General features: G+C 62.8%; 1 protein-coding gene and 1 long non-coding RNA gene across 2 annotated transcripts in view; one reads left to right on the top strand and one right to left on the bottom strand.

The window, feature by feature from the left end:
- Positions 1-22584, top strand: part of DNAH17 (dynein axonemal heavy chain 17) — a 104856-nt gene that overhangs the window by 38418 nt on the left and 43854 nt on the right. Inside the window, 20 exon segments of the mRNA XM_042915889.1 lie at positions 471-587; positions 677-763; positions 1788-1940; positions 3829-4077; positions 5810-5932; positions 7201-7548; positions 7655-7746; positions 8083-8209; positions 8828-8980; positions 10387-10512; positions 10658-10765; positions 12024-12155; positions 12442-12602; positions 13246-13402; positions 14480-14584; positions 16007-16164; positions 16594-16732; positions 16857-17084; positions 17482-17619; positions 18850-18982. Of these exon segments, the coding sequence (XP_042771823.1) occupies positions 471-587; positions 677-763; positions 1788-1940; positions 3829-4077; positions 5810-5932; positions 7201-7548; positions 7655-7746; positions 8083-8209; positions 8828-8980; positions 10387-10512; positions 10658-10765; positions 12024-12155; positions 12442-12602; positions 13246-13402; positions 14480-14584; positions 16007-16164; positions 16594-16732; positions 16857-17084; positions 17482-17619; positions 18850-18982 (3034 nt within the window).
- LOC122206590 lies at positions 7460-8919 on the bottom strand. The gene is made up of 3 exons (XR_006196520.1): positions 8840-8919; positions 8341-8486; positions 7460-7594 (listed from the first exon to the last, which is right to left on the bottom strand). It is a non-coding gene; the product is annotated as an uncharacterized LOC122206590 (long non-coding RNA).

The raw sequence follows: 22584 nt of genomic DNA, 5'->3' as shown, positions 1-22584 counted from the left end.
TTAAACTAGCAAGATTCTAGAAATGGGGAGAAGGTTAGTGGTTGCCCACGGACGGGCTGGGGGCAGATACAGAGACCATGTAGGACGAGTTCTTCCCGGCAAAGGACAGTTCCGTGTATGTGCGCTGAGGATGTGGTCACAGGGACCTAGGCGTGGGTTCAGATGGCTTAGGACGACACACGCTCCCGCACAAATCGCGTGCACACTCGTGTGCCGATGCAATCGGGTTAACGCAGGGTGAAAGCGGACAAGGTCTGCCACCTGGTTCCCGGAAACGCGCCGATGCTGGTTTCCTGGGGTGGGGGTCGCACCGCGGCCGTTTGAGGTGCCAGCCCCGGGGGGGAGGCTGGGGGAGGCACACAGGACTCTCTACTACTTTGGCGATTCCCCGTGAGTCCGTAACGCTTCGCGATAGAAAGTGTCTTGAAACAACGGAAAAAGCAACGGCCCCCGGGCTCGATCTGCCGCAGGAGCTGCCCGAGCAGTGGACAAACACCAAGAAGCTGGCCATCCAGGTGAAGCAGAATGTGGCGCCCCTCCAGGCCAACGAGGTCAACATCCTGAGACGGAAGTGCCAGCAGTTTGAGGTGGTGCCATCCCGGGGGTGGGGGGGGGCCGGGCCCGCACCCTCCACGTGGCGGGGCTGGGGAGGGTGACGCGGCTGCTCCTCCCTTAGCTCAAGCAGCACGAGTTCAGAGAGAAGTTCCGGCAAGAAGCGCCGTTCACCTTCACGGACCCCGACCCCTACAAGTCCCTGAATAAGGTACGTTGGTCGAGGCCCCGGTGCCTCTCGGCCGTTCCTCAGGCTGTCACTCGTGGGCGTCCAGGGACGCGGCCCCGAGGGGCCTGGCCTCGGGGCTGTGCGTGTGCGCAGGTGTCCCCACGGACCCCAAGTCCCGTGCCCGAGCCTCTCACCACGTCCCCCTCCGTCTCCGCTGTTTCATCCGTGGCCGGCGTCCAACGTGCAAATTCCACGGGGCTGGGCCTGACAACCCGCTCGGGCTCGGGTCCCGCGGGGGAGCGTGTGGGGCACTCAGGACTTAGCGCAAGAGACCCCAAGTGCGTGTGACCTTCAGGGTCACCCGTGCGTGCCCTCCCCCAGCCTCTGCTCTTCCCACGCAGCTTCGGGGCTGCCATTCCCCAAGATGGTCCCCAAGATGGTCCCCGTTCTGCAGGGTCACGTCCCCGAGCCCAGTGGGAGGCACACAGCGTCTCCTGGAGCCTGAGGGACCTGGGCTGATTCTGCAGGGGGATCCCGCGTGAGCTTGTCTAGTAACCGGGTGTGTGCGTGCGAAAGGCCTCTTGGAGCCACCCGCCCGCACACACGGGGAGCCCACCTTCACACCCGCGCAGACAACGCGCGTACTCGACACGGAAGCACCCACTCTCGCTCTCCTGGTTTGGGGTGACTCTTGCCTTCCTCCTCTTGCCTAGGCTTCCATCATATTTAAAGCAATCAGGCATTACCTACGTAATGCTTAATAAGGCAAAAAAAAAAATAAAATAGAGCGTGAAAATTAGGAAAGCCTGGAAGTCTCAGGAAGTTCGCATAGAGTCCGTTCGCTTCTTGAGCCTAAACCGCCTTCCCCGCACGATCAGAAGCAGCGGGCGTCTGAAGGCAGGAGGGGAGGGTAGCGACCGTTGCCCCATGGTCGGCGCGTGGGGCTGGGACACAGCAGGGTGCTGGCGGCGACCCCGAGAAGGTGCCCCGGGACGTGGCGGAGGGCGAGAGGGAGGCCAGCACTGAGCGCCAACGGTGCTGTTGACCCCCCCCCCCCCCCCCGCAGCAACAAAAGAGCATCGTGTCCATGGAGAGTGTCATGGACTCCCTGTGCAAGTCCGGGAGCCTGTTCGAAGTCACGGTCCCAGACTATAAGCAGCTCAAAGCTTGTCACAAGGAGGTCCGCCTGCTGAAGGAGCTCTGGGACATGATCGTCATGGTGAGGCGGATGGCAGGCACCAGGTGTGGACGGGGCAGGCCAGCGCCACGGGGACTCGAGGACGGGGCGGCGGGGGGACGGGTGGCTCTGCACCGGCTGCAGCCCAGCACCCGGATGTCAGGGGGAGGGGGCTCTGCACCCCCACCGCACCCCAGCGCCCAGACGAGGTGCTCCCGCTATCCTCCTGCCGCTCGGATGCGACAGCGTGGCTGACGCAGGCACCCCCTCTTGAAGGGTAGCGCACGAGCGCCTGGGGGCTCCTGCCGCCTCTCCTCCCAGCTCCCCCGTTGGCAGAGACGCGTGAGCCTTCTCTCTCATTCTCGGGATCGAACTTGAGAATCTTTGTCAAATCCTCCTCCCCTGCGAGAGGGAAAACCATCACGCCTTTATACGGAGCCGAATCTTCTCCGCGAGCTAATCTGGGGGAGAACTGCTCTCCCGGCGTGACGCAGGGCTCCCGTACGGAAGCCCCCTCTGTCTCCTCGTTTATTTCCTCTGTCAGGATGACAGAGTTCGATGTTGAAGATGACCGCCCTGAGCCCACGCAGTGCTTACACAGGGGGAGGCGTCTCTGGAGTCACAGGCTCTCTTACGACCGCTCCTAACGAGAGCGGACGCATACTTACTTTCCACACTTAGCTGAACTCGAGTCTCTTGCGTCGGAAGGCCATCCCAGAAGGCAGCGGTAAAGCCAGAGAGGACGGGTGGCCGCACTTCCCCTCGACAAACACCGCTCAGCACAGACTAGAGCCTACGTTGCCCGGGAGGGAACAGTAAGCGTTTACAGCCAGAGTATTTCAGGGACAGTTCTCCAGACGGAACTGGCCAGGACGCTTCTAGGAAAACAGGATAGAGAATAAGCTTAAACCTGCCAGAAAGAGCCACTGATGTGATTGAGGTTTGCCTCTGAGCATAGCTTCCAGGCAGGTTTCTTGTAAACACCCCACCTCTGTCTCGTTCGTTCGGTAACAAGTACTCTTGTCCCGCCCGGGCCTCCCTGCCTCAAGCGCCTGTGCCGATAATCTCGTCCCTTCGATCCCAGCTACGCATCCGTTTTCAGCCCATCCCGGACCCAGAAGATCTGTGGTCTTCTGTCTTCACTGTTGGTAGGGTTTTTCCCAGGGGAACATTCTGTGTCTTCCGGTTTCTTCTAACACGTTGTCACCAGTCAGTATAAGCCAGGTTACTCTGCACTAACAAACAGCCCTGAAAGACAGCTCTGTGTTGTTAACAGCAAAAGCGTATTTCTCTTCCGTGCCGAATCCACGCGCTGGTTCCAAGCAGCCCTGGGGCGGCTCAGAGATCCGGGCTAGGTAGCCACACGCGTGTCCGTGATTGCCAAGGCGACAGAACTCGGAGTTGAGCACTGGCCGTGAAGTGCCTCTGCCCCCAAGTGCCAGGCATCACTCACGTTTTCCTGGTCGAAGCACGTCGGGTGGTCCTGTTAAGTAGAGGCGCCTTTGGGTTAAGAGTCCGACTTTGGCTCAGGTCTTGATCTCGTGGTCCGTGAGTTCGAGCCCCGCGTCGGGCTCTGTGCTGACGGCTCGGAGCCCGGAGCCTGCTTCGGATTCTGTGTCTCCCTCTCTCTCTCTCCCTTTCCCCCCGCTTGCCCTCTGTCTCTTGTTCTCTCAAAAATAAACAAACATTAAAAAAAAAAAAAAAAAACTATAAAAACAGTAGAGCGATAGCGCCCACCATAGGACACTGCCCAGATCTGTCTTAACTGCCGACTTCTAAGTTGTATCTGTACAACTCGTCTCCCCGCCCCGGCCCCCACCACCCTTGTATCTGTCCACCTGACCACCCTCGCTGTTCCCCGGGGGGCCACGGCAGGAAGGTAACCCGGCCGTCTTCCCGAACCTTCAGTGAGCTGTCCCCCCCCCCCCAGGTGAACACCAGCATCGACCACTGGAAGACCACCAAGTGGAAAAATATTAACGTCGAACAGATGGACACAGACTGTAAGAAGTTTGCCAAGGACGTGAGGTCCCTGGACAAGGAGATAAAAGCTTGGGACGCCTTCGTGGGGCTGGACAACATGGTGAAGAACACCATCACGTCCCTGCGTGCCGTCAGCGAGCTGCAGAACCCCGCCATCCGGGACCGTCACTGGCACCAACTCATGCAGGCCACCCAGGTAGTGCGCTCGGCGGCCGGCCGGCCTCGCCGCGGGACGGGCCGGCCCGACGCGGGCGAAGCCGGGCGTGGGCAAGGCCGGCTTCGGGCACTTGTGACCTGGACCGGTCACATGGGGTGGGGGGGCGGGGCTCTGCACGCAGAGGGCCCCCGTGCTGCGTGCAGCGCTCTGCTGTGGCCGTCTGGGAATTCCTAATAATTTTTTAACAAAGGGCCCCATCGTTTTCATTTTGCACCGGGCCCCGCGAATCCGGCAGTCGGGTTCGGTTGTAAGTTGACTGTCCACAGGGTTCCGGAAGTTCGGCTCGGATGAACAGCAATCCTGGCTTCCCCGTGCACCCCGGGACCACAGAGCCCTAGCGTCCTAATTTTCCCAGGGGTGTCCCCTAGTCGGGGGGCTGTTATTGGCATCGACAGCCGCAGGAGGCAGATAGGAACAGTTCCCACCGCCTGCAAGCATTGAACAAAACTATATTGGACAGCTACTCTGCAGAGGCCCCACAGCGGTGCCCAGGATAGAGAGAGAGAGAGAGAGAGAGAGGGCGGGGGGGGAATACACAGCCTCTGTTCTCAGGGAAGCGAGGGGAGGATAGCACGAGCCATCATATTCGGGATCCCCGAGTGGGATTTTCAGCAGCGATTCTGAGTTTAGAGGAGGCATCCTCTCCGAGGGCAGGGAAGGACAGAAAAGGCTTCGGGAGCAGGTGGGGTGTGGCTTGAGCCTTGGGAGAAAGTCACACAAGACAACCAGAAAGGCTGTCTGGGGTACTTGGGTGCTGAGACCACAGCTTTTCCAGGCCACTGGCCAGCAGCTTCATATGCCCACCCAGGCGCCCCGGGAGAGATCCCTGGCCGGCGATCAACAGGCAACTAAGACGCCCCAGCCGGGGACTTAGTGAAACCCCGGCAGCTATTTTCCCAAATGTGATCGGGAGACACTCCGTTCTATCAGTGGGTTAAGCCAGTTGGTTCCAGAGGGGGCTCAGAAGCGGTGTCGGGAAATGTCCGTGTGACGGCGAGAACGAAGGAGAGGGCGTGTGGAAGGGGTTTGAGGACCGGGTGGCACAATGCCAGCACCTGGTTCTGTCACTAGAGCGACAGCGCCCGAGACTCGGCTCTGCCTGCTACGAAAACAATGGCGAGTAACGTCAATAGCATTGATCCCTGAGCAGGTGCGTTAGCGCCCTGGGGCTCCTACAGCAAAGAACCACACACTGGGCGCTTCCAACCACAGAAACGTGTTCTTTCGTGGCTCTGTGGCCGGAAGTCTGAAATCAGGGTGTGGGCAGGGGTCCCTCCCTCTGAAGGCTCCTGGGGACAGTCCTTCGCTGCCTCTTCCAGCTTGTGGTGGCCCCAGACGTTCCTTGGCTCGTGGCTGCCTCCCGCGTCCCACCAATCTCCGTGTCTGTGACCACATGGCTTTCTTCTGCATTTCAAAGCCCTCTCCTCTCCTCTCCTCTCCTCTCCTCTCCTCTCCTCTCCTCTCCTCTCCTCTCTTATAAGGACGCCTGGGTTTAGGTGCCACACAGGTAATCCAGGATGATCTCATCTCAAGAGCCACTCACCCAAGTCACGCAGCCCGTCAACAGTGGCACAGAGCTCCCGCTCGCTCCCCCCCTGCAGCCCGGATTACTTGCTCACCTGCCTCTCTCCACAAGGCACAGAGATGTCTGTCCCGTGCTAAATAAAGGACCTGATGCGGAACGTGCCTCTCCCCCCACCCCACCCCCCAGGTGAAATTCGAAATGTCAGATGAGACCACCCTGGCCGATTTACTACAGTTAAACCTCCACAAATACGAGGACGAGGTCCGGAACATCGTTGACAAGGCTGTGAAAGAGTCGGGGATGGAAAAGGTATTTTTTTGTTTTGTTTTGTTTTGTCAAAAGCAACGTTGTTCATATGGGATGATGCTCAACCTGACCCACCAGCCCACCGCCTACAAGCATGGGGTCCAGTGGCCACTTAACACAAAAACGAAAGCTTGGTGGGCTTTCTCTTAACCGACGCCCCCCAGATACTTCCAGAATTTATTACTGAGGAAAGGATCCCCTCCACCCCACTCCTCCACCCCGGCTGTACTTGTGTCTCCTGTGCGCAATGGTGACACATTTTTTTTTTTTAATGTTTTATTGATTTTTGAGAGAGACAGAGTGCGAGCGGGGGAGGGGCAGAGAGAGAGGGAGACACAGAATCGGAAGCAGGCTCCAGGCTCTGAGCCATCAGCACAGAGCCCGGTGCGGGGCTCGAACCCACGAACCGTGAGATCGTGACCTGAGCCGAAGTCGGACGCTTAACCGACGGAGCCACCCAGGCTCCCCAACAATGGTAGCACATTTAAAACTGCCCCGAGCTCTCTCCTCTCATGCAGCACCCTTGTTTGTGGCTTTGGAGGAGAGGTGGGAGGAGGCAAGGCAGGAGGGCTGGCCACCGGCTGGCTGGGGCGGTCCCGGGACACAGGGACACTGGGGAGGATTCCCTCTGCGGTTCAAACCTGTCTCCTCACCTGCTTGGCGAGTGTGAGTGGTCACGTTTTGGCTTTCTTTGAGCCATAATTCACATGCCGTCGCACTCACCCATGTAACGCGTACGACTCAGTGGCTTTTGTCTCTCCATAGATGTGGGCAAGCATCACGTGGTAGAATTATTCCACGTTGGGACATTTCCGTCAACCTAAAAAGAAAGCCACGCCCTCTAGAAATCCCCCCACCTTCCCGTACATCCCTGTCCCTCGTCTGAGCCACCACGAACCCACCATCCCTATGGATTCGCCCATCCCGCCATCTCGTATGAACGGGGTCACGCAACGTACGGCCTTTTCCGTCTGGCTGCTTTCACATGGCGTTGTGTCGTCAAGGTCCACCCGCGTGGGAGCGTATGTCCGAACTTCATTCCTTTTTATGGCCCAACGGCCTGCCGATGACCTGTTCGTTTCGCCTGTCTGTTCGTCTGTTGACGGACAGACGTTGGGTTGTTTCCCCCTCTTGGCGGCTGTCAGTGTTGCTGGCGTGAACGTGTCGGTCTTCTCAAAGCAGGGCTTCGTCCCGTGTTCCAGAGAACTCCGGGTCCTCCTCGGCCCCTCCTGCCAGCCGCTGAGGGAGCCCGTTTCTGTGTCCCCTGGAAGGTTCTGAAAGCCCTGGACAGCACCTGGTCCACCATGGAGTTTGAGCACGAGCCGCACCCGCGCACGGGCACCATGATGCTGAAGTCGGACGAGGTGCTGGTGGAGACACTGGAGGACAACCAGGTCCAGCTGCAGAACCTGATGATGTCCAAGTACCTGTCCCACTTCCTGAAGGAGGTGACGAGCTGGCAGCAGAAGCTGTCCACGGCGGACTCCGTCATCTCCATCTGGTTTGAGGTCCAGAGAACCTGGAGCCACCTGGAGAGCATCTTCATCGGCTCAGAAGACATCCGCGCCCAGCTGCCAGAGGACTCCAGGCGCTTTGACGGCATTGACATGCAGTTCAAGGCGAGCACAGCCTTCTCCCTCCTCCCGGGCTTTTGCGGGAAGGGCTCTGCGGAGAAAACGCGGCTACTGACGCCCTGCGGGGCGGGGGGGTCCCGTCTCTTCCCAGGCCCTGATGGAGGAGGCGGTGAAAACGCCCAACGTGGTCGAGGCCACCAACAAACCCGGCCTCTACGACAAGCTCGAGAATCTGAAGAAGAGGTGGGTCCCCACGCCTGTCCGGGTGAGAGGCGTCCCGGCTGCAGGGACCTGAGCCATCAGCCCGCGCCCCGCCCCCTCCCCGGGCCAGGACAGAGCAAACTCCCCTTCCTGGGGGCTCGTGCTCCCGGCCACAGGGTGCCACACCGGCCACGCAGCGTGTGTCCGGCCTCAGAGGAACGCCCGCGGCGTGTCCGGTCGGAAGGTCTGAATGAAACGGGCTGCGAGCCGGGCGTCTCCGGGGCTGTCAGCCCAGCGCGGATGGGCTGGGCTGGGCTGGGCTGGAGGCGGCCTTCCCAGGACTGGGCCTCAACAGCCCCCTTTCCTGCCCCCTCCTAGCCTGGCCGTGTGCGAAAAGGCCTTGGCGGAATATTTAGAGACCAAAAGACTGGCTTTCCCGAGGTTCTACTTTGTCTCCTCGGCTGACCTCCTGGACATTCTCTCCAACGGAAACAACCCCGTGGAGGTAGGCGGGCCCCGGGCGGCCCCGTGCTCGTCCCCTCGGCAGCCCTGGCTGGGGTGGAGGCGGGTGCCAGAAACTGCCGGGGGCCCGGCCATGACCGCTTCACTGGACGCGTCTCAGATCCTGTCCCATACCTCCCGTGCCTCGTTTTCCTCATCTGGAAGACGGGTTGGAGGCCCGGGGCTTGGTGAGCCGCTCCTTCTCAGAGACCTGCCCGCTGGCTGGTCCTAACAGACCCCAGGCCCCGAGAGCCAGGAGGAGAAGTCTCCTTGAGGCGCTGCTAAAGAGAAAAGGGGTAACTAACTAAGCAGGTGGGGGAAACGACTATATTTTACTATATTTTCCTTGAATCGTAAAGTCACGGGACGCACAAGCAGGTCTGCGCGGGGTGGCCCAGGGACACGGCCTTGTCAAGGAAACGGAATCTTCCGGAACAGACCTTTGTCTCTCAGTGCCGGCTCCCGCCTCAGAGCCCTCCGCTGTGCCCTTGGTTGGTCACACGTGTTTGGTCATCACCGATCAGAGGAGGGGGAGAGAAGCAGGCCGTGTGCCCCTCCCCCCCCCCCCCCCCCCCCCAGTCCCTGGTTCACCTGACCCAGTGTCTGCCCTGTCCCGCCCCAGGTGGGCCGTCACCTGGCCAAGCTCTTCGACAGCCTGTGCAAGCTGGAGTTCCGCCTCGATGACGACAGGAAGCCTCTCAAAGTTGGCCTGGGCATGCACAGCAAGGAAGACGAGTACGTTCACTTTGACCAAGAGTGTGACCTCTCGGGGCAGGTGAGCGCCGCGGGCACGTCCGCGCTGGAGGGACAGCGGGGACCTCTGGCGGGGGGTGTCGGCACGGCCGCCGGCCCGTGACGGTCCTTCTCTCGAATAAAAGCTCCACCAGCTTCCGTACAGCATTTCCAGCAACGCCTCGCCTGCACAGCCTGAAGCGTATCTTGCGAGCCAACAGCCAGAAGAGGAGGGGTGGGGAGGGGAGGTTTCCGACACAGTCCAGCTGTTCGAGGGCTTGTGGGGGGACCGCCTGGGGGGGCCCCGAACAGTCAGCTTTAGGGCTTTGACTGACCAGAGGGCTCTCCTCACCTCGGGCGGCCCGTTCCCTTCTCTAGCCTCCCTGAGAGGCCACCTCCTGCCGGCAGAAACTTCCGGCAGCCCCTTGTCCGCCCCCACCCCCCACCCCCATCTCATTGCCCAACTCAGCAACCAAACAGGATTTTGACATCATCCTATACGAAATGTAGCTCAGAGATGAATTCGCTGGGGGAGGAAAGAGGAAGATCTCAGGGGCGCCTGGGGGCTCAGTCGGTTAAGCATCCGACTTTGGCTCAGGTCTGATCTCACCGTTGGTGGGTTCGAGCCCCGTGTCGGGCTCTGTGCTGACAGCTCGGAGCCTGGAGCCTGTTTCAGATTCTGTGTCTCCCTCTCTCTCTGACCCTCCCCTCTCGTGTTTTCTCTCTCTCTCTGTCTCAAAAATAAATGTTAAAAAAAAAAAAAAAAAAAGGAAAATCTCAGGACAAGGTTGGCAGGGCTGGGGCAAGAGCCAGAGGCGTGTTCAGACCCGCTTCCCCCGGTTAACAGTTGGCCTGCACCGTCTTTAGTCTAAACGAAAAACCAACCCGATTGTCCTGTTTCCACCCCACCCCACCCCCCACCCCCCGCCGCCACCCACCTACCCCACCCCCGCCAGCAATGGCTACTTGAGGGCTTGTATTTCCAAATACAAAGAAGGCCCGTCTGCAAGTTTGTCCCACGGGACCACCTTGGACCCTGACACGAGGCACCTGAGGAGCAGCCAGAACATGCCGGGGACCCGAGAGGACAGACGCCATGTCTCCCAACATCAGTAGCACCCCACGGGCCCAGACGTAGCCAGTCTTCTAGAATTTTCTCTGGATCCCCTCCCCTGTCTGCCTGGAGATCACATGCACGCTTAAACACCCAGCCCACCAGTGCGACAAGTCTCCGGGAGGCGGGGGGGGGGGGGGGGGGGGGCGGGCACCACTGGGCTTCCCAAGTGGATTTTGTTAAGCGGGTCATTCTTCCTGCTCTGCAAAAACCTTGACTTTCCTACCCCTGGGGTGACGACCACTGGTATTTTTTTTTTTTTTTTAATGACAAAGCGAGTCTTTGGAGCTAGCTGAGCTCAGGGCCCGTCGGGTTAGTGTGGCTCCCATCCCCAGGTGGAAGTCTGGCTGAACCGAGTGCTTGACCGAATGCGCGCCACACTCCGACACGAAATTCCAGAAGCCGTGGTGACGTACGAGGAAAAGCCGAGGGAGCAGTGGATCTTTGATTACCCAGCCCAGGTCTGGCTCGGGGGGGCGTGGGGGTGGCTGTGTTCACCTGCCCCTCGGTCAGTCCAACCGGTAACGGCCTATCTGGCCGGCAGGGACTGTTTTATCAGAAGTGACGCTCACAGCGCGGGTGACGGGGGGGCCCGTCTGTTTTCAGATTGCGCTCACGTGCACGCAGATCTGGTGGGCCACCGAGGTGGGCCTGGCGTTCGCGAGGCTGGAGGAAGGCTATGAAAACGCCATCAAAGATTACAACAAAAAGCAGGTGCGTGGTCCCGCGGGTCCATCCGAAACACTGCCGAGAGATTTCCAGAGGCATCCGCTCTGCGGCTGTGCCCTTGCGGGATTGCCCTTTCCGTCGGTCGGCCCAAAGCGCTCCAGTCTTGGCAACCCCCAGTGGTTCTGCCCAAAGGAAACCAACCGTTTTAGAAATACGTAACTTTAGGGGCGCCTGGGTGGCTCAGGGGGTTAAGTATCCGGCTCAGGTCATGATCTCACAGTTCGTGAGTTCGAGCCCTGCGTCAGGCTCTGTGCTGACAGCTCGGAGCCTGGAGCCTGCTTCCGATTCTGTGTCTCCCTCTGACTGCCCCCCGGCTCACTCCCTCACTCGCTCTCTCTCAAGAATAAATATACATTAAAAAAAAAACTTATTAGAAACGGATAACTTTAATTTTTTGGTCTGGAAATCATCAAAGGCTACCGTGAGCCTTTTTTGAAAGATTCTTGGATCTTCTAGTAAACTTTGATGTTGGAAATATAAAAAAAAAAAAAATTAATTGATTTAAAATCATTAAAAAAAATAAATAGAAAGATTCTTGGCTAGGGGTGCCCGGGTGGCTCCTTCAGTTGACCGTCTGACTCTTGTTTTCGACTCAGGTCGTGATCTCACGGTTCGTGGGATCAAGCCACACATGGGGATCTGTGCTGACAGCACAGAGCCTGCTTGGGATTCATTCATTCGTTCATTCATTCCTTCTCTCTCTCTCTCTCTCTCTCTCTCTCTCTCCCCCTCGTCCACAATAAATAAATAAATAAGCATTTTTTTTTAAAGAAATTTCGAAACTAAAGGTAATTTTTTTTACATGAGGAAAGCTACCCGTAACCCCCACCACCTGTTGTGCCAACTGTCAACAACTCGTATGTACACTTCCGATCTTTTCACGTGTGTGTGATTGACTTGCACGGAAATAACACACATACTATCTGCAGGGCTTCAAAACCCCCGCTTTTACTGAATACCCACCATCTCCCCGTGGCGCTAGATTTTTCTCGGGCTACGTCATTTTTAGAGCCTCCGCGGAATTCCATCAGGGGCTGCTCTGCTTACCCCGCCCCCCCCCCCCCACTTGGGGGATATGAAGAATTTTCTCTGCGCTCCCTGTTTGTAAGCAAAGGCGTGCCGGTCGTGCCTACCCTACCGTAGGCTCCCAGGGGACCCACGCAGCCAGGCAGGGTGGGGGGGTGGGGGGAACGGTGCACGGGCAGCACATGGGGTCCCAGCCGAGGTGCCTCTGCCCCTGCAGATCAGCCAGCTGAACGCACTCATCACCTTGCTCATTGGAACCCTCACTGCCGGCGACAGGATGAAAATCATGACCGTCTGTACCGTCGATGTGCACGCGCGGGACGTGGTCGCCAAGATGATCACGGCCAAGGCACGGGCGCTCGGGCAAGGGTCAGGTGTTCGGGGACCCCAGCCCCCCGTTGGTGCCTCTTCCTGGGGAGGCCGCTCTATTCCTGGTGGCAGCCACCTCCCCCCGCGTCCCCCCCAACCCCATCCCTCCCTGAGACTCACCCCTGGTGAGCAGTCAATCCAGGGGAGGGGCTCGCTCGTCAGCAGGATTGGGCTGGGGGGGGAGCGGGACCCTGCAGGAGTGATGGGGGGGCCTTCCCTGGTCAGCTGTGGCTCCCACACTGCCCCCTCCTGCCGCCTCCCTGCAGGTGGAGAGCTCCCAGGCCTTCACCTGGCAGTCACAGCTCCGGCATCGGTGGGACGAGGACAGGAGGCACTGCTTTGCCAACATCTGCGACGCCCAAATCCAGTACTCGTACGAGTACCTGGGCAACACGCCGAGGCTGGTCATCACCCCGCTCACGGACAGGTGAGGGCACCGGCGCCCGTCGCTTCCCGAGCAACCGGGAAAGGAAACCGCCTGTTTTCTGAGGACCCTTCCCCGTGCTCCCTCGCGCTGTCAGACCCGAATGTCCCCGCCCCCGGCCCCCCGTGGCTGACAGAACCAGGCGCTTGGGAAGGGGAGGCCTGCGTTCGGACTCAGTCCTGCCGCCCAGTGGGGACACCCAGCCTCGGGCACCGTGTTCTGGACCCATCACTTCACTAGCCGTGCGGTCTTGGGGGACTGGCTTATCCTCTCTGGGGGCCTGCGGCGGGGGGGGCGGGGGGGGGGCAGTGCCATCTTACGAATGAGCTTGTGGAAGAAGGAGCGATTTAATGAGACGAAACACTCCGACCAGACCAGCCAGGAGGTGCTCAGAGCGAGCCCTCCAAGATGGTGAGGTGACTGTCACTGGTTTACTCCGCCCTGCGGTGGGCACAGCATCTGTGCCGCGTCTGCCCCAGGACGGTGCTGGCTCCCGGGCCGCGTCTCGCGCGCTGGCCGGGCCGGTCCCTGTCCCTCTCTGGCGCCCAGCAGGTGCACCATGAGCACGACCAGCTGACCCTACGGTGAGAGGAGAGGGGGCAGCCGTGGGGTCGCCGCACTCGGGATGATCAGAGGTCCCTTACAGATGCTACATAACCTTGACCCAGTCCCTTCACCTGATCATGGGCGGAGCCCCTGCCGGCCCCGCCGGGACGGGAAAGACTGAGACCACCAAGGATCTGGGCAGGGCCCTGGGCACCATGGTGTATGTCTTCAACTGCTCCGAGCAAATGGATTATAAGGTGAGCTCCCAGGCCCGGAGGGGGCGGCCAGAGGCCCCCGTGGGGACCACGTACAGCACCCTCCACGCTCCAAGCGTGTTCTAGGCATCTGGACACTGCAGGCCGAACCGGGGAGGAGAGGCCCCAGGTTCCCGGTCTGCAGAGTCTCTGCACCCAGCAGGCTCAGCAGCTGTGTCCCTGCTGGCCGTCTTGGCCCTCCCGGGAAGCTGGGGCCTCGTGGATGTGACTAACACGTCTGGAAGAGGCTCCTAGGGTCAGCACGCCCAGCCCCGAACGTCCTGACCCGCCCTAGGAGGGGACCTCCTCCCAGCCTCGGCTCTGAGCTTTCCCCCTGGTGGCTGGGGGCACCTGTGTCGTGGTTCATCCAGCCTGGGGCTTCCGGGTAAAAGCAAGTCCAGGCAGGCTTAGGAGGGGAGCCAGAGGCCAGGCCGGGGCCCCGCCAGGCCCTGGAGACTGTGCAGAATGGTGTCAGTTTTCTGAGGGCCCCGGGAGAGTGCATACCCTCTTGGAGGCCCCGTAGAGCAGCTTCCAACAGGAGGGCTGGGGGTGGGCCTGAGGCCGGGAGCCTGGGCCTGCGGGGGCCTCCAGTCCCTTCCCCACCCGCATGCGAGCCCCGGGGCCCGACCCTCCTGAGGTGGCACCAGCAACCTCACCAGCAAGGTCACGGTCCACGCCAGCCTCTGTAGTCCGGAGAAGTCAAACCTGAACCCGGACGCCCCAGAAGGAGCGTAACACTCCCTGGAGCCCTCGCAGAATCACTGAAGACTGCCGATCACCCAGCTGAGGACTGGGGTGCCAGAAGCATCTAGAAGAAACCGACACTCACGCCCCACCAGCCCCTCAGAGAGAAGCCCCCTCCCTTGTGCGCAAGAAGAACATTGCAAGGGCTGCACTTTACATGAATGCGCTTGTCTGAACTGTCCAGCTGGGGCAGGGGGTGGCAGGGCAGCCCCCACCCCAGGGAGATCACCGGGGCAGGATGGGCTCTCCCCGGAGGCCAGCTCCACGCGGGGGGCGCCCGCCCTCCACCTGCCTTCCTCTCCCCAGGGCTCCCTTCTCCCCTCTCCCCCTCTCTAGTCCTGCGGCAACATCTACAAGGGCCTGGCCCAGACGGGAGCCTGGGGCTGTTTCGACGAGTTCAACCGAATCTCGGTGGAAGTCTTGTCGGTGATCGCCGTGCAGGTAGGGCCCCGCGGGGCTTAGTGCGCCGTGCAGCGAGGGGTGCTGTGGCACAGAGACGGGCGGTCTCCCCCGGGGCTGTCCCTCGGGGGCCCGGGGTCCGGGCAGGCACACGGAAGCGAAACCGGTGAGCATCAGAGAGAGCGGCGTGTACGTAACCGACCGCAGATGAGGGGCTGCAGCCGCACTTACTGCCCCACCCCCTAAGTCGGTCACTGCACCCCAGAATGTTTTCTGACTCGAATGGACCAGCAGGGACCGGCCCGGGGTGCTAGCTAGAGGCTTCGCATGGGGTGGGGGGGAGCCCTTCTGGAAGGGAGCCCTGCGCTGCGGGCCAGCCAGGGAGGAAAGGCCAGGACCGAGGGCGGGAACTTTGCTGGGAAGGCGGAGACTCTGAATTCAAGTCCGGGTGGTTGGAAGGTTTTAACCGCGATCGTGGGGCGCCCTCCAGTGGTGGCGCGCGGCCTCGCAGCTGCTCTGCCGGGGCGGACCGTCAAACCCGGCCAAGGACCCCTGAAGTTTAGAGTTCCCCCAGTGCCGTCTTTCTTAAAGACTGTCTGACACAGAGGTGGCTCTGATCAGTGCTCCCACGCGGCACTTCCAGGGCAGGAACGGGACACAGGGAGTCGCTAGGAGGTGAACACCACTCAGCGATAGTGCGGAACCAACTCTGAGGCAGCTTCGCCCTTGGGGGACGGGCGGGGGGGGGCGTCCCCGGCGTTCTGCTGGGTGACATCACGTTACACGCCGCACGACACCCTGGCGTTCTGCTGGGCGACGTCATATTACAAACTGCACGATCCGACACAGCATTCGTGAAATGGCAGGATTACAGCAGTGGGGAGCCGGGGGCCAAGAAGAAGGTGGGGGCCGGGGGAAGTGGGGCTATGGCTATAGAAGGGCACGTGAGGAGTCCTCGTGGTGACGGCAATGTCCCTTGTCTCAACTGTCGGCGTCGGGGTCCTGCTTGTGATGCTGCACTGCTGCTGTGCCAGATGTTACCACTAGGGGGCGCCGGGTAGGTCACGCGGGGGCACCCGGGCATGTGCTCCGCATTGTTTCTGAAAACTGCACGTGAGTCTAGTGTCTCAAAATGAAGTTTCATTACAAGGAGAGAAAAGAGGGCCTGGGTGGCTCAGTCGGGTAGGCATCTGACTCTTGATTTCAGCTCAGGTCGTGATCCCAGGGTCACGAGATGGAGCTCTGAGCTGGGCTCTGCACTGGGCATGGAGCCTACTTAAGACTCTCTCTCTCCCCCTCTGCCCCTCCCCCCCCTCAAAAAGATAGAGAGAGAGAGACAGACAGACAGACAGACAGACCAGGAGCATCCTCTGCAAACTCACAGCCATGCACTTTAACACAGATGGAGATCCAGCCCGAAGAAACTGGTCATTTCCACGCGGATGTGTCTGTGTGCTTGTTTAGGTAAAATGTGTCCAAGATGCAATTCGGGCCAAGAAGAAAACTTTCAATTTCCTGGGAGAGATGATAAGCCTCGTCCCCACCGTGGGCCTGTTCATCACCATGAACCCTGGCTACGCGGGACGCACCGAGTTGCCCGAGAACTTAAAAGCCTTGTTCAGGTGCGTGGGCAGAGGGGAAGCTAGCCCAGAGCAAGCTGGGAGCCAGGGGAGGCCGGGGACACGGGGCTCCCCAGTCGGGGAGGCGGGGGGTCTAGCAGGCAGGGCCCCCTCTAAAAGTAGACGGCGGTCTTTCCTCTCTGCCTTCCTGGGGGGCACGGGGCGCGTGCCCTTCGGTGGAAGGCAGGGTTCAGAGAAGAGTCCGTAGAACAGGTGTAGGGCCTGGCGACAGTCCGGGCGGAGGGCAGAGGGCGTAGGAGGAACCAGGGAGGTGGAGAGTGGAGGGGGGCTGCTGGGAGCCCACCCCCTCGGCCCCGAAACCCTGACGCTGCGGGCTGCCTGGCAGGTGAGGCGCGGGGCTGGCTGACCAACCATGGGGTGGTGGGAGGAAGACGGGAGAAGCCGGAGGCCCACCCCGCTGATCTCCCCCAGGCCCTGTGCCATGGTCGTCCCCGACTTCGAACTGATATGTGAGATCATGCTGGTGGCCGAGGGCTTCCTGGACGCCCGCCTGCTGGCCAGGAAGTTCATCACGCTCTACACCTTGTGCAGGGAGCTCCTGTCGAAGCAGGTGCGAGCTGACGGCATCTGGGGCCCGCAGGGCGGCTGGGGAGGGTGCCTTCCGGGCCGGTCTGGGGAAGCTGCCCGAGCCGGAAGGCACGCTCACGTCCGCCGCCCGTGCCTGCCCTCCCCAGGATCATTACGACTGGGGCCTGCGAGCCATCAAGTCCGTGCTGGTGGTGGCCGGCTCCCTGAAGAGGGGCGACCCCAGCCGGGCAGAGGACCAGGTGCTGATGAGGGCGCTGAGAGACTTCAACATCCCCAAGATCGTGACCGACGACCTGCCTGTGTTCATGGGGCTGATCGGGGACCTCTTCCCTGCCCTGGACGTGCCTCGCAAACGGGACCTGAATTTTGAAAAGGTAGGTCCTGGCGGGCCCTCGGGTCCAGCCAGGCGGGGCGGGGGGGGGGGGTGGTGGGTCTCACGCCGGCACCTCCATGGCAGGTGCGACGGTGGGGCACGCGGCTCCCTCTGCCACGAGAGGCCCCCTGGAGCCACGAACGGACTTCCAGCCCGGGGGGGGGGACCCTCTTTCAATGCTGGGGGCCGGGTCTCCCAGGGGACCGGAGAGGGCTTCGGGCAGGTCTGTTCCCCGCAGGGGTGCTCAGGAGAATCACCGGCAGGGCGAGAACGAGCGAGCGAACACAGCCACGCCGGGGGCCTCCCTCACAGTACCCCCTGCCAGGCAGGAAGTCCCCCTCCCGCCAGGACCGCCTGGTCCCCGCGCCCAGCACCCCGCCCTGTGCGCGCCTCCCCAGATCATCAAGCAGAGCGTCGTGGAGCTCAAGCTGCAGGCGGAAGACAGCTTCGTGCTCAAGGTCGTACAGCTCGAGGAGCTCCTTCAAGTGCGGCACTCGGTGTTCGTCATCGGGAACGCGGGCAGCGGCAAATCCCAGGCACGCCGCCCCCCACCCCCCCCCCCCCAGCCCCCGTGCAACCCTCGCAGGGCCTCGTCGCCTCCCCACACCCCTGGGGCAGCCGCAGCCCTTGTCCTGGGTCCTCCTCTCTTCCTGCTCCTTCCCCCTGGACACCAGCCACCTGGCCCTCTGTGGCCAGTGCCCCACCCCCACCCTCCTGTTCCCTCCTGCCCCCCTGTGCAAGCCCCCCACGTTCCTGTCCCCTCCTCCCCCCGTGTGAGCCCCCCCACATTCCTGTCCCCACCTGCCCCCCCTGCACCAGCTCCCCACGTTCCTGTCCCCACCTGCCCCTCCTGTCCCCTGTCCCCTGTCCCCTGCCACTATCTGGGCATAGTGAGCAGCAGAGGGTGGCGTCCAATATTACTAACATCGATAACATCGGAAGATTCGAAGCCAGCAAGCGTTCAGCTGGACGCCCACAGGACGGACTCCCGTGCTATTAATTCAAGATCGTTTCCAAAGTAATAACACGGGGGACGCTCACAAGTTATTTTTAAAAAGGCAGAAACTGTATGAACCCAGCCTTCTAAAAGGAACATATACATATGTATGCATTTTTAATGTTTATTCATTTTTGAGAGAGAGAGAGAGAGAGAGAGGGAGAGGGGAGGGGCAGAAAGAGGGGACAGAGGATCAGAAGAAGGCTCTGTGCTGACAGCCGACGCGGGGCTCGAACTCAGAAACCGCCAGATCGTGACCTGAGCCGAAGCCCGATGCGCAACCGGCTGAGCCCCCCCCCCCCCCCGCCCCAGGCGCCCCACACGTATGCATGTTTATGTCTGTACGCACACACGCACACACACGCGCGTTCACGTGAACCACCGACAAATGTCCTTAAACACCCTTTTCTCTGGGTGGAGGGATGGCGGGGAGTTTTCTTCCACGAGCGGGGACGGCCTCCACGGTCAGGAAATCGCTGCGAGTTTTCCCGAGCTTCGCCCGGTCTCCGGGCACACGGTGCTCCGCTGTCCGCGGATGGGAGCGCCTGCGGTCCCCGTCCCCGGGTTACTTGCCTCGGCCACCGTTCGGGGGACGCAGGCTCACCCGAGTGTCGGCAAAGCACAACGGTCGCAGAGCAGGAATTCTGCCTGGGGTTCGCAGGAGGCCCCCGCAGCCCTGGTGGAGGGCACCTTCCTGGGTTCGGGTGCCGGAGTGGCCGGGCCCCCGAGCCCGGTGTCAACGCCCGTCCCCCCGCCCCCACGCCCCCAGGTCCTCAAGTCTCTCCACAAGACCTACCAGAACATGAAGAGGAAGCCGATCGCTGTGGACCTGGACCCCAAGGCAGTCACCTGTGACGAGCTCTTTGGGATCATCAACCCGGCCACCAGGGAGTGGAAAGACGGTAGGAGGAGCCGGGTCCGGGCAGGCGGAGTGGAGGCGGGTCACCAGCAGGCGTCCCAGGGGCACCCGGGCACGCTCACCCACTGCGGCCCGGCTCACCCACCCTGGCCCAGCTCACCCCAGCCCTGCTCACCCACCCTCGCCCTGCTCACCCACCCCGGCCCTGCTCACCCACCCCGGCCCTGCTCACCCACCCCGGCCCTGCTCACCCTGGCCCTGGTCACCCACCCCAGCCCAACTCACCCCGGCCCTGCTCACCCACCCCGGCCCTGCTCGTGCACCCGGGCCCAGCTCACCCTGGCCCTGCTCACCCACCCCGGCCCTGCTTACCCACCCCGGCCCTGCTCACCCACCCCAGCCCAGCTCACCTCAGCTCTGCTCACCCCGGCCCTGCTCACCCACCCCGGCCCAGCTCACCCCGGCCCTGCTCACTTCACCCACCCCGGCCCTGCTCACTCAGGCAGAGTGGAGGCGGGTCACCAGCAGGCGTCCCAGGGGCACCCGGGCACGCTCACCCACCGCGGCCCTGCTCACCCACCCTGGCCCAGCTCACCCCAGCCCTGCTCACCCACCCTCGCCCTGCTCACCCACCCCGGCCCTGCTCACCCACCCCGGCCCTGCTCACCCTGGCCCTGGTCACCCACCCCAGCCCAACTCACCCCGGCCCTGCTCACCCACCCCGGCCCTGCTCGTGCACCCGGGCCCAGCTCACCCTGGCCCTGCTCACCCACCCCGGCCCTGCTTACCCACACCGGCCCTGCTCACCCACACCGGCCCTGCTCACCCACCCCAGCCCAGCTCACCTCAGCTCTGCTCACCCCGGCCCTGCTCACCCACCCCGGCCCAGCTCACCCCGGCCCTGCTCACTTCACCCACCCCGGCCCTGCTCACTCAGGCAGAGTGGAGGCGGGTCACCAGCAGGCGTCCCAGGGGCACCCGGGCCTGCTCACCCACCACGGCCCTGCTCACCCACCCCGGCCCAGCTCACCCCGGCCCTGCTCACCCACCCTGGCCCAGCTCACCCCAGCCCTGCTCACCCACCCTGGCCCTGCTCACCCACCCTGGCCCTGGTCACCCACCCCGGCCCTGCTCACCCTGGCCCTGGTCACCCACCCCAGCCCAACTCACCCCGGCCCTGCTCACCCACCCCGGCCCAGCTCACCCCGGCCCTGCTCACCCACCCTGGCCCAGCTCACCGCAGCCCTGCTCACCCACCCTGGCCCTGCTCACCCACCCCGGCCCTGCTGACCCTGGCCCTGGTCACCCACCCCAGCCCTGCTCACCCACCCCAGCCCTGCTCACCCACCCTGGCCCTGCTCACCCACCCCAGCCCAGCTCACCCTGACCCTGCTCACCCACCCCAGCCAGGCTCATACTTGCCCTGCTCACCCACACCAGCCCTCCTCACACTTGCCCTGCTCACCCACACCTACCCTGCTCACACGAGCCCTGATCACCGCAGCCCTGCTCACCCACACCAGCCCTAGTCACCCCACCAGCCCTGCTCAACCACCCCAGCCCTGCTCACACTTGCCCTGCTCACCCACCCCAGCCCTGCTCACACTTGCCCTGCTCACCTACCCCAGCCCTGCTCAGCCACACCAGCCCTGCTCACCCACCCCAGCCCAGCTCACCCCGGCCCTGCTCACCCATCCCAGCCCAGCTCACCCCGGCCCTGTTCACCCACCCCGACCCTGCTCACCAACCCCGGCCCTGCTCATCCACCCCGGCCCTGCTCACCTACCCCAGCCCTAGTCACCCCCACCAGCCCTGCTCACCCACCCCAGCCCTGCTCACCCAGCCCTGCTCACCCACACCAGCCCTAGTCACCCATACCAGCCCTGCTCAACCACCCCAGCACTGCTCACCCACCCCAGCCCTGCTCACACTTGCCCTGCTCACCCACCCCAGCCCACCTTACCCCAGCTCTGCTCATCCACCCGGGCCCAGCTCATCCCGTCCCTGCTCACGCACCCGAGCCCAGCTCACCCCGGCCCTGCTCACCCACCCCGGCCTAGCTCACCCGGCCCTGCTCACCCACCCCGGCCTAGCTCACCCGGCCCTGCTCACCCACCCCGGCCCAGCTCACCCACCCCGGCCCAGCTCACCCCGGCCCTGCTCACCCACCCCGGCCCAGCTCACCCGGCCCTGCTCACCCACCCCGGCCCTGCTCACCCACCCCGGCCTTGCTCACCCACCCCGACCCAACTCACCCCGGCCCTGCTCACCCACCCCGGCCCTGCTCACCCACCCCAGCCCAGCTTACCCCGGCCCTGCTCATCCACCTGGGCCCAGCTCACCCTCCCCAGCCCAGCTCACCCCGGCCCTGCTCACCCACCCCGGCCCTGCTCACCCACCCCGGCCCTGCTCACCCACCCCGGCCCTGCTCACCCACCCTGGCCCTGCTCACCCACCCCAGCCCAGCTCACCCTGACCCTGCTCACCCACCCCGGGCCTGCTCACCCCCCCCAGCCCTGCTCACACTTGCCCTGCTCACCCACCCCAGCCCTGCTCACCAGTACTAACCCTGCTCACGCCAGTCCTGCTCAACCACAGCAGCCCTCCTCACCCTGGCCCTGCTCACCGACACCTACCTTGCTTACCCACACCAGCCCTGCTCACTCACCCCAGCCCTGCTCACGCCAGCCCTGCTCACCCACCCCAGCCCTAGTCACCCCCACCAGCCCTGCTCAACCACCCTAGCCCTGCTCACCCACCCCAGCCCTGCTCACACTTGCCCTGCTCACCTACCCCAGCCCTGCTCACACTTGCCCTGCTCACCTACCCCGGCCCAGCTCACCCCGGTCCTGCTCACCCACCCTGGCCCTGCTCACCTACCCCGGCCCAGCTCACCCTGGCCCTGCTCACCCACACCTACCCTGCTTACCCACACCAGCCCTGCTCACGCCAGCCCTGCTCACCCACCCCAGCCCTAGTCACCCCCACCAGCCCTGCTCAACCACCCTAGCCCTGCTCACCCACCCCAGCCCTGCTCACACTTGCCCTGCTCACCCACCCCAGCCCTGCTCACACTTGCCCTGCTCACCCACCCCAGCCCTGCTCACGCCAGCCCTGCTCACCCACCCCAGCCCTAGTCACCCCCACCAGCCCTGCTCAACCACCCTAGCCCTGCTCACCCACCCCAGCCCTGCTCACACTTGCCCTGCTCACCTACCCCAGCCCAGCTCACCCCGGCCCTGCTCACCCACCCCGGCCCTGCTCACCCACCCCGGCCCTGCTCACCCACCCTGGGCCTGCTCACCCACCCCGGCTCTGCTCACCCACCCCGGCTCTGCTCACCCACCCCGGCTCTGCTCACCCACCCCAGCCCAGCTCACCCCGGCCCTGCTCACCCACCCCAGCCCTGCTCACCCACCCCAGGCCTGCTCACCCACCCCAGCCCAGCTCACCCTGGCCCTGCTCACCCACCCCGGCCCTGCTCACCCACCCCAGCCCAGCTCACCCCGGCCCTGCTTACCCACCCCGGCCCTGCTCACCCACCCTGACCCAACTCACTCCGGCCCTGCTCACCCACCCCGGCCCTGGTCAACCACCCCAGCCCTGCTCAGCCACCCCAGCCCAGCTCACCCCAGCCTTGCTCAC

This window comes from Panthera leo, chromosome E1, assembly GCF_018350215.1.
Source record: "Panthera leo isolate Ple1 chromosome E1, P.leo_Ple1_pat1.1, whole genome shotgun sequence".
Lineage (NCBI taxonomy): Eukaryota > Metazoa > Chordata > Mammalia > Carnivora > Felidae > Panthera > Panthera leo.
The sequence above is the reverse complement of the archived record's forward strand: the minus strand, read 5'-3'. Positions and strand labels throughout refer to the sequence as shown.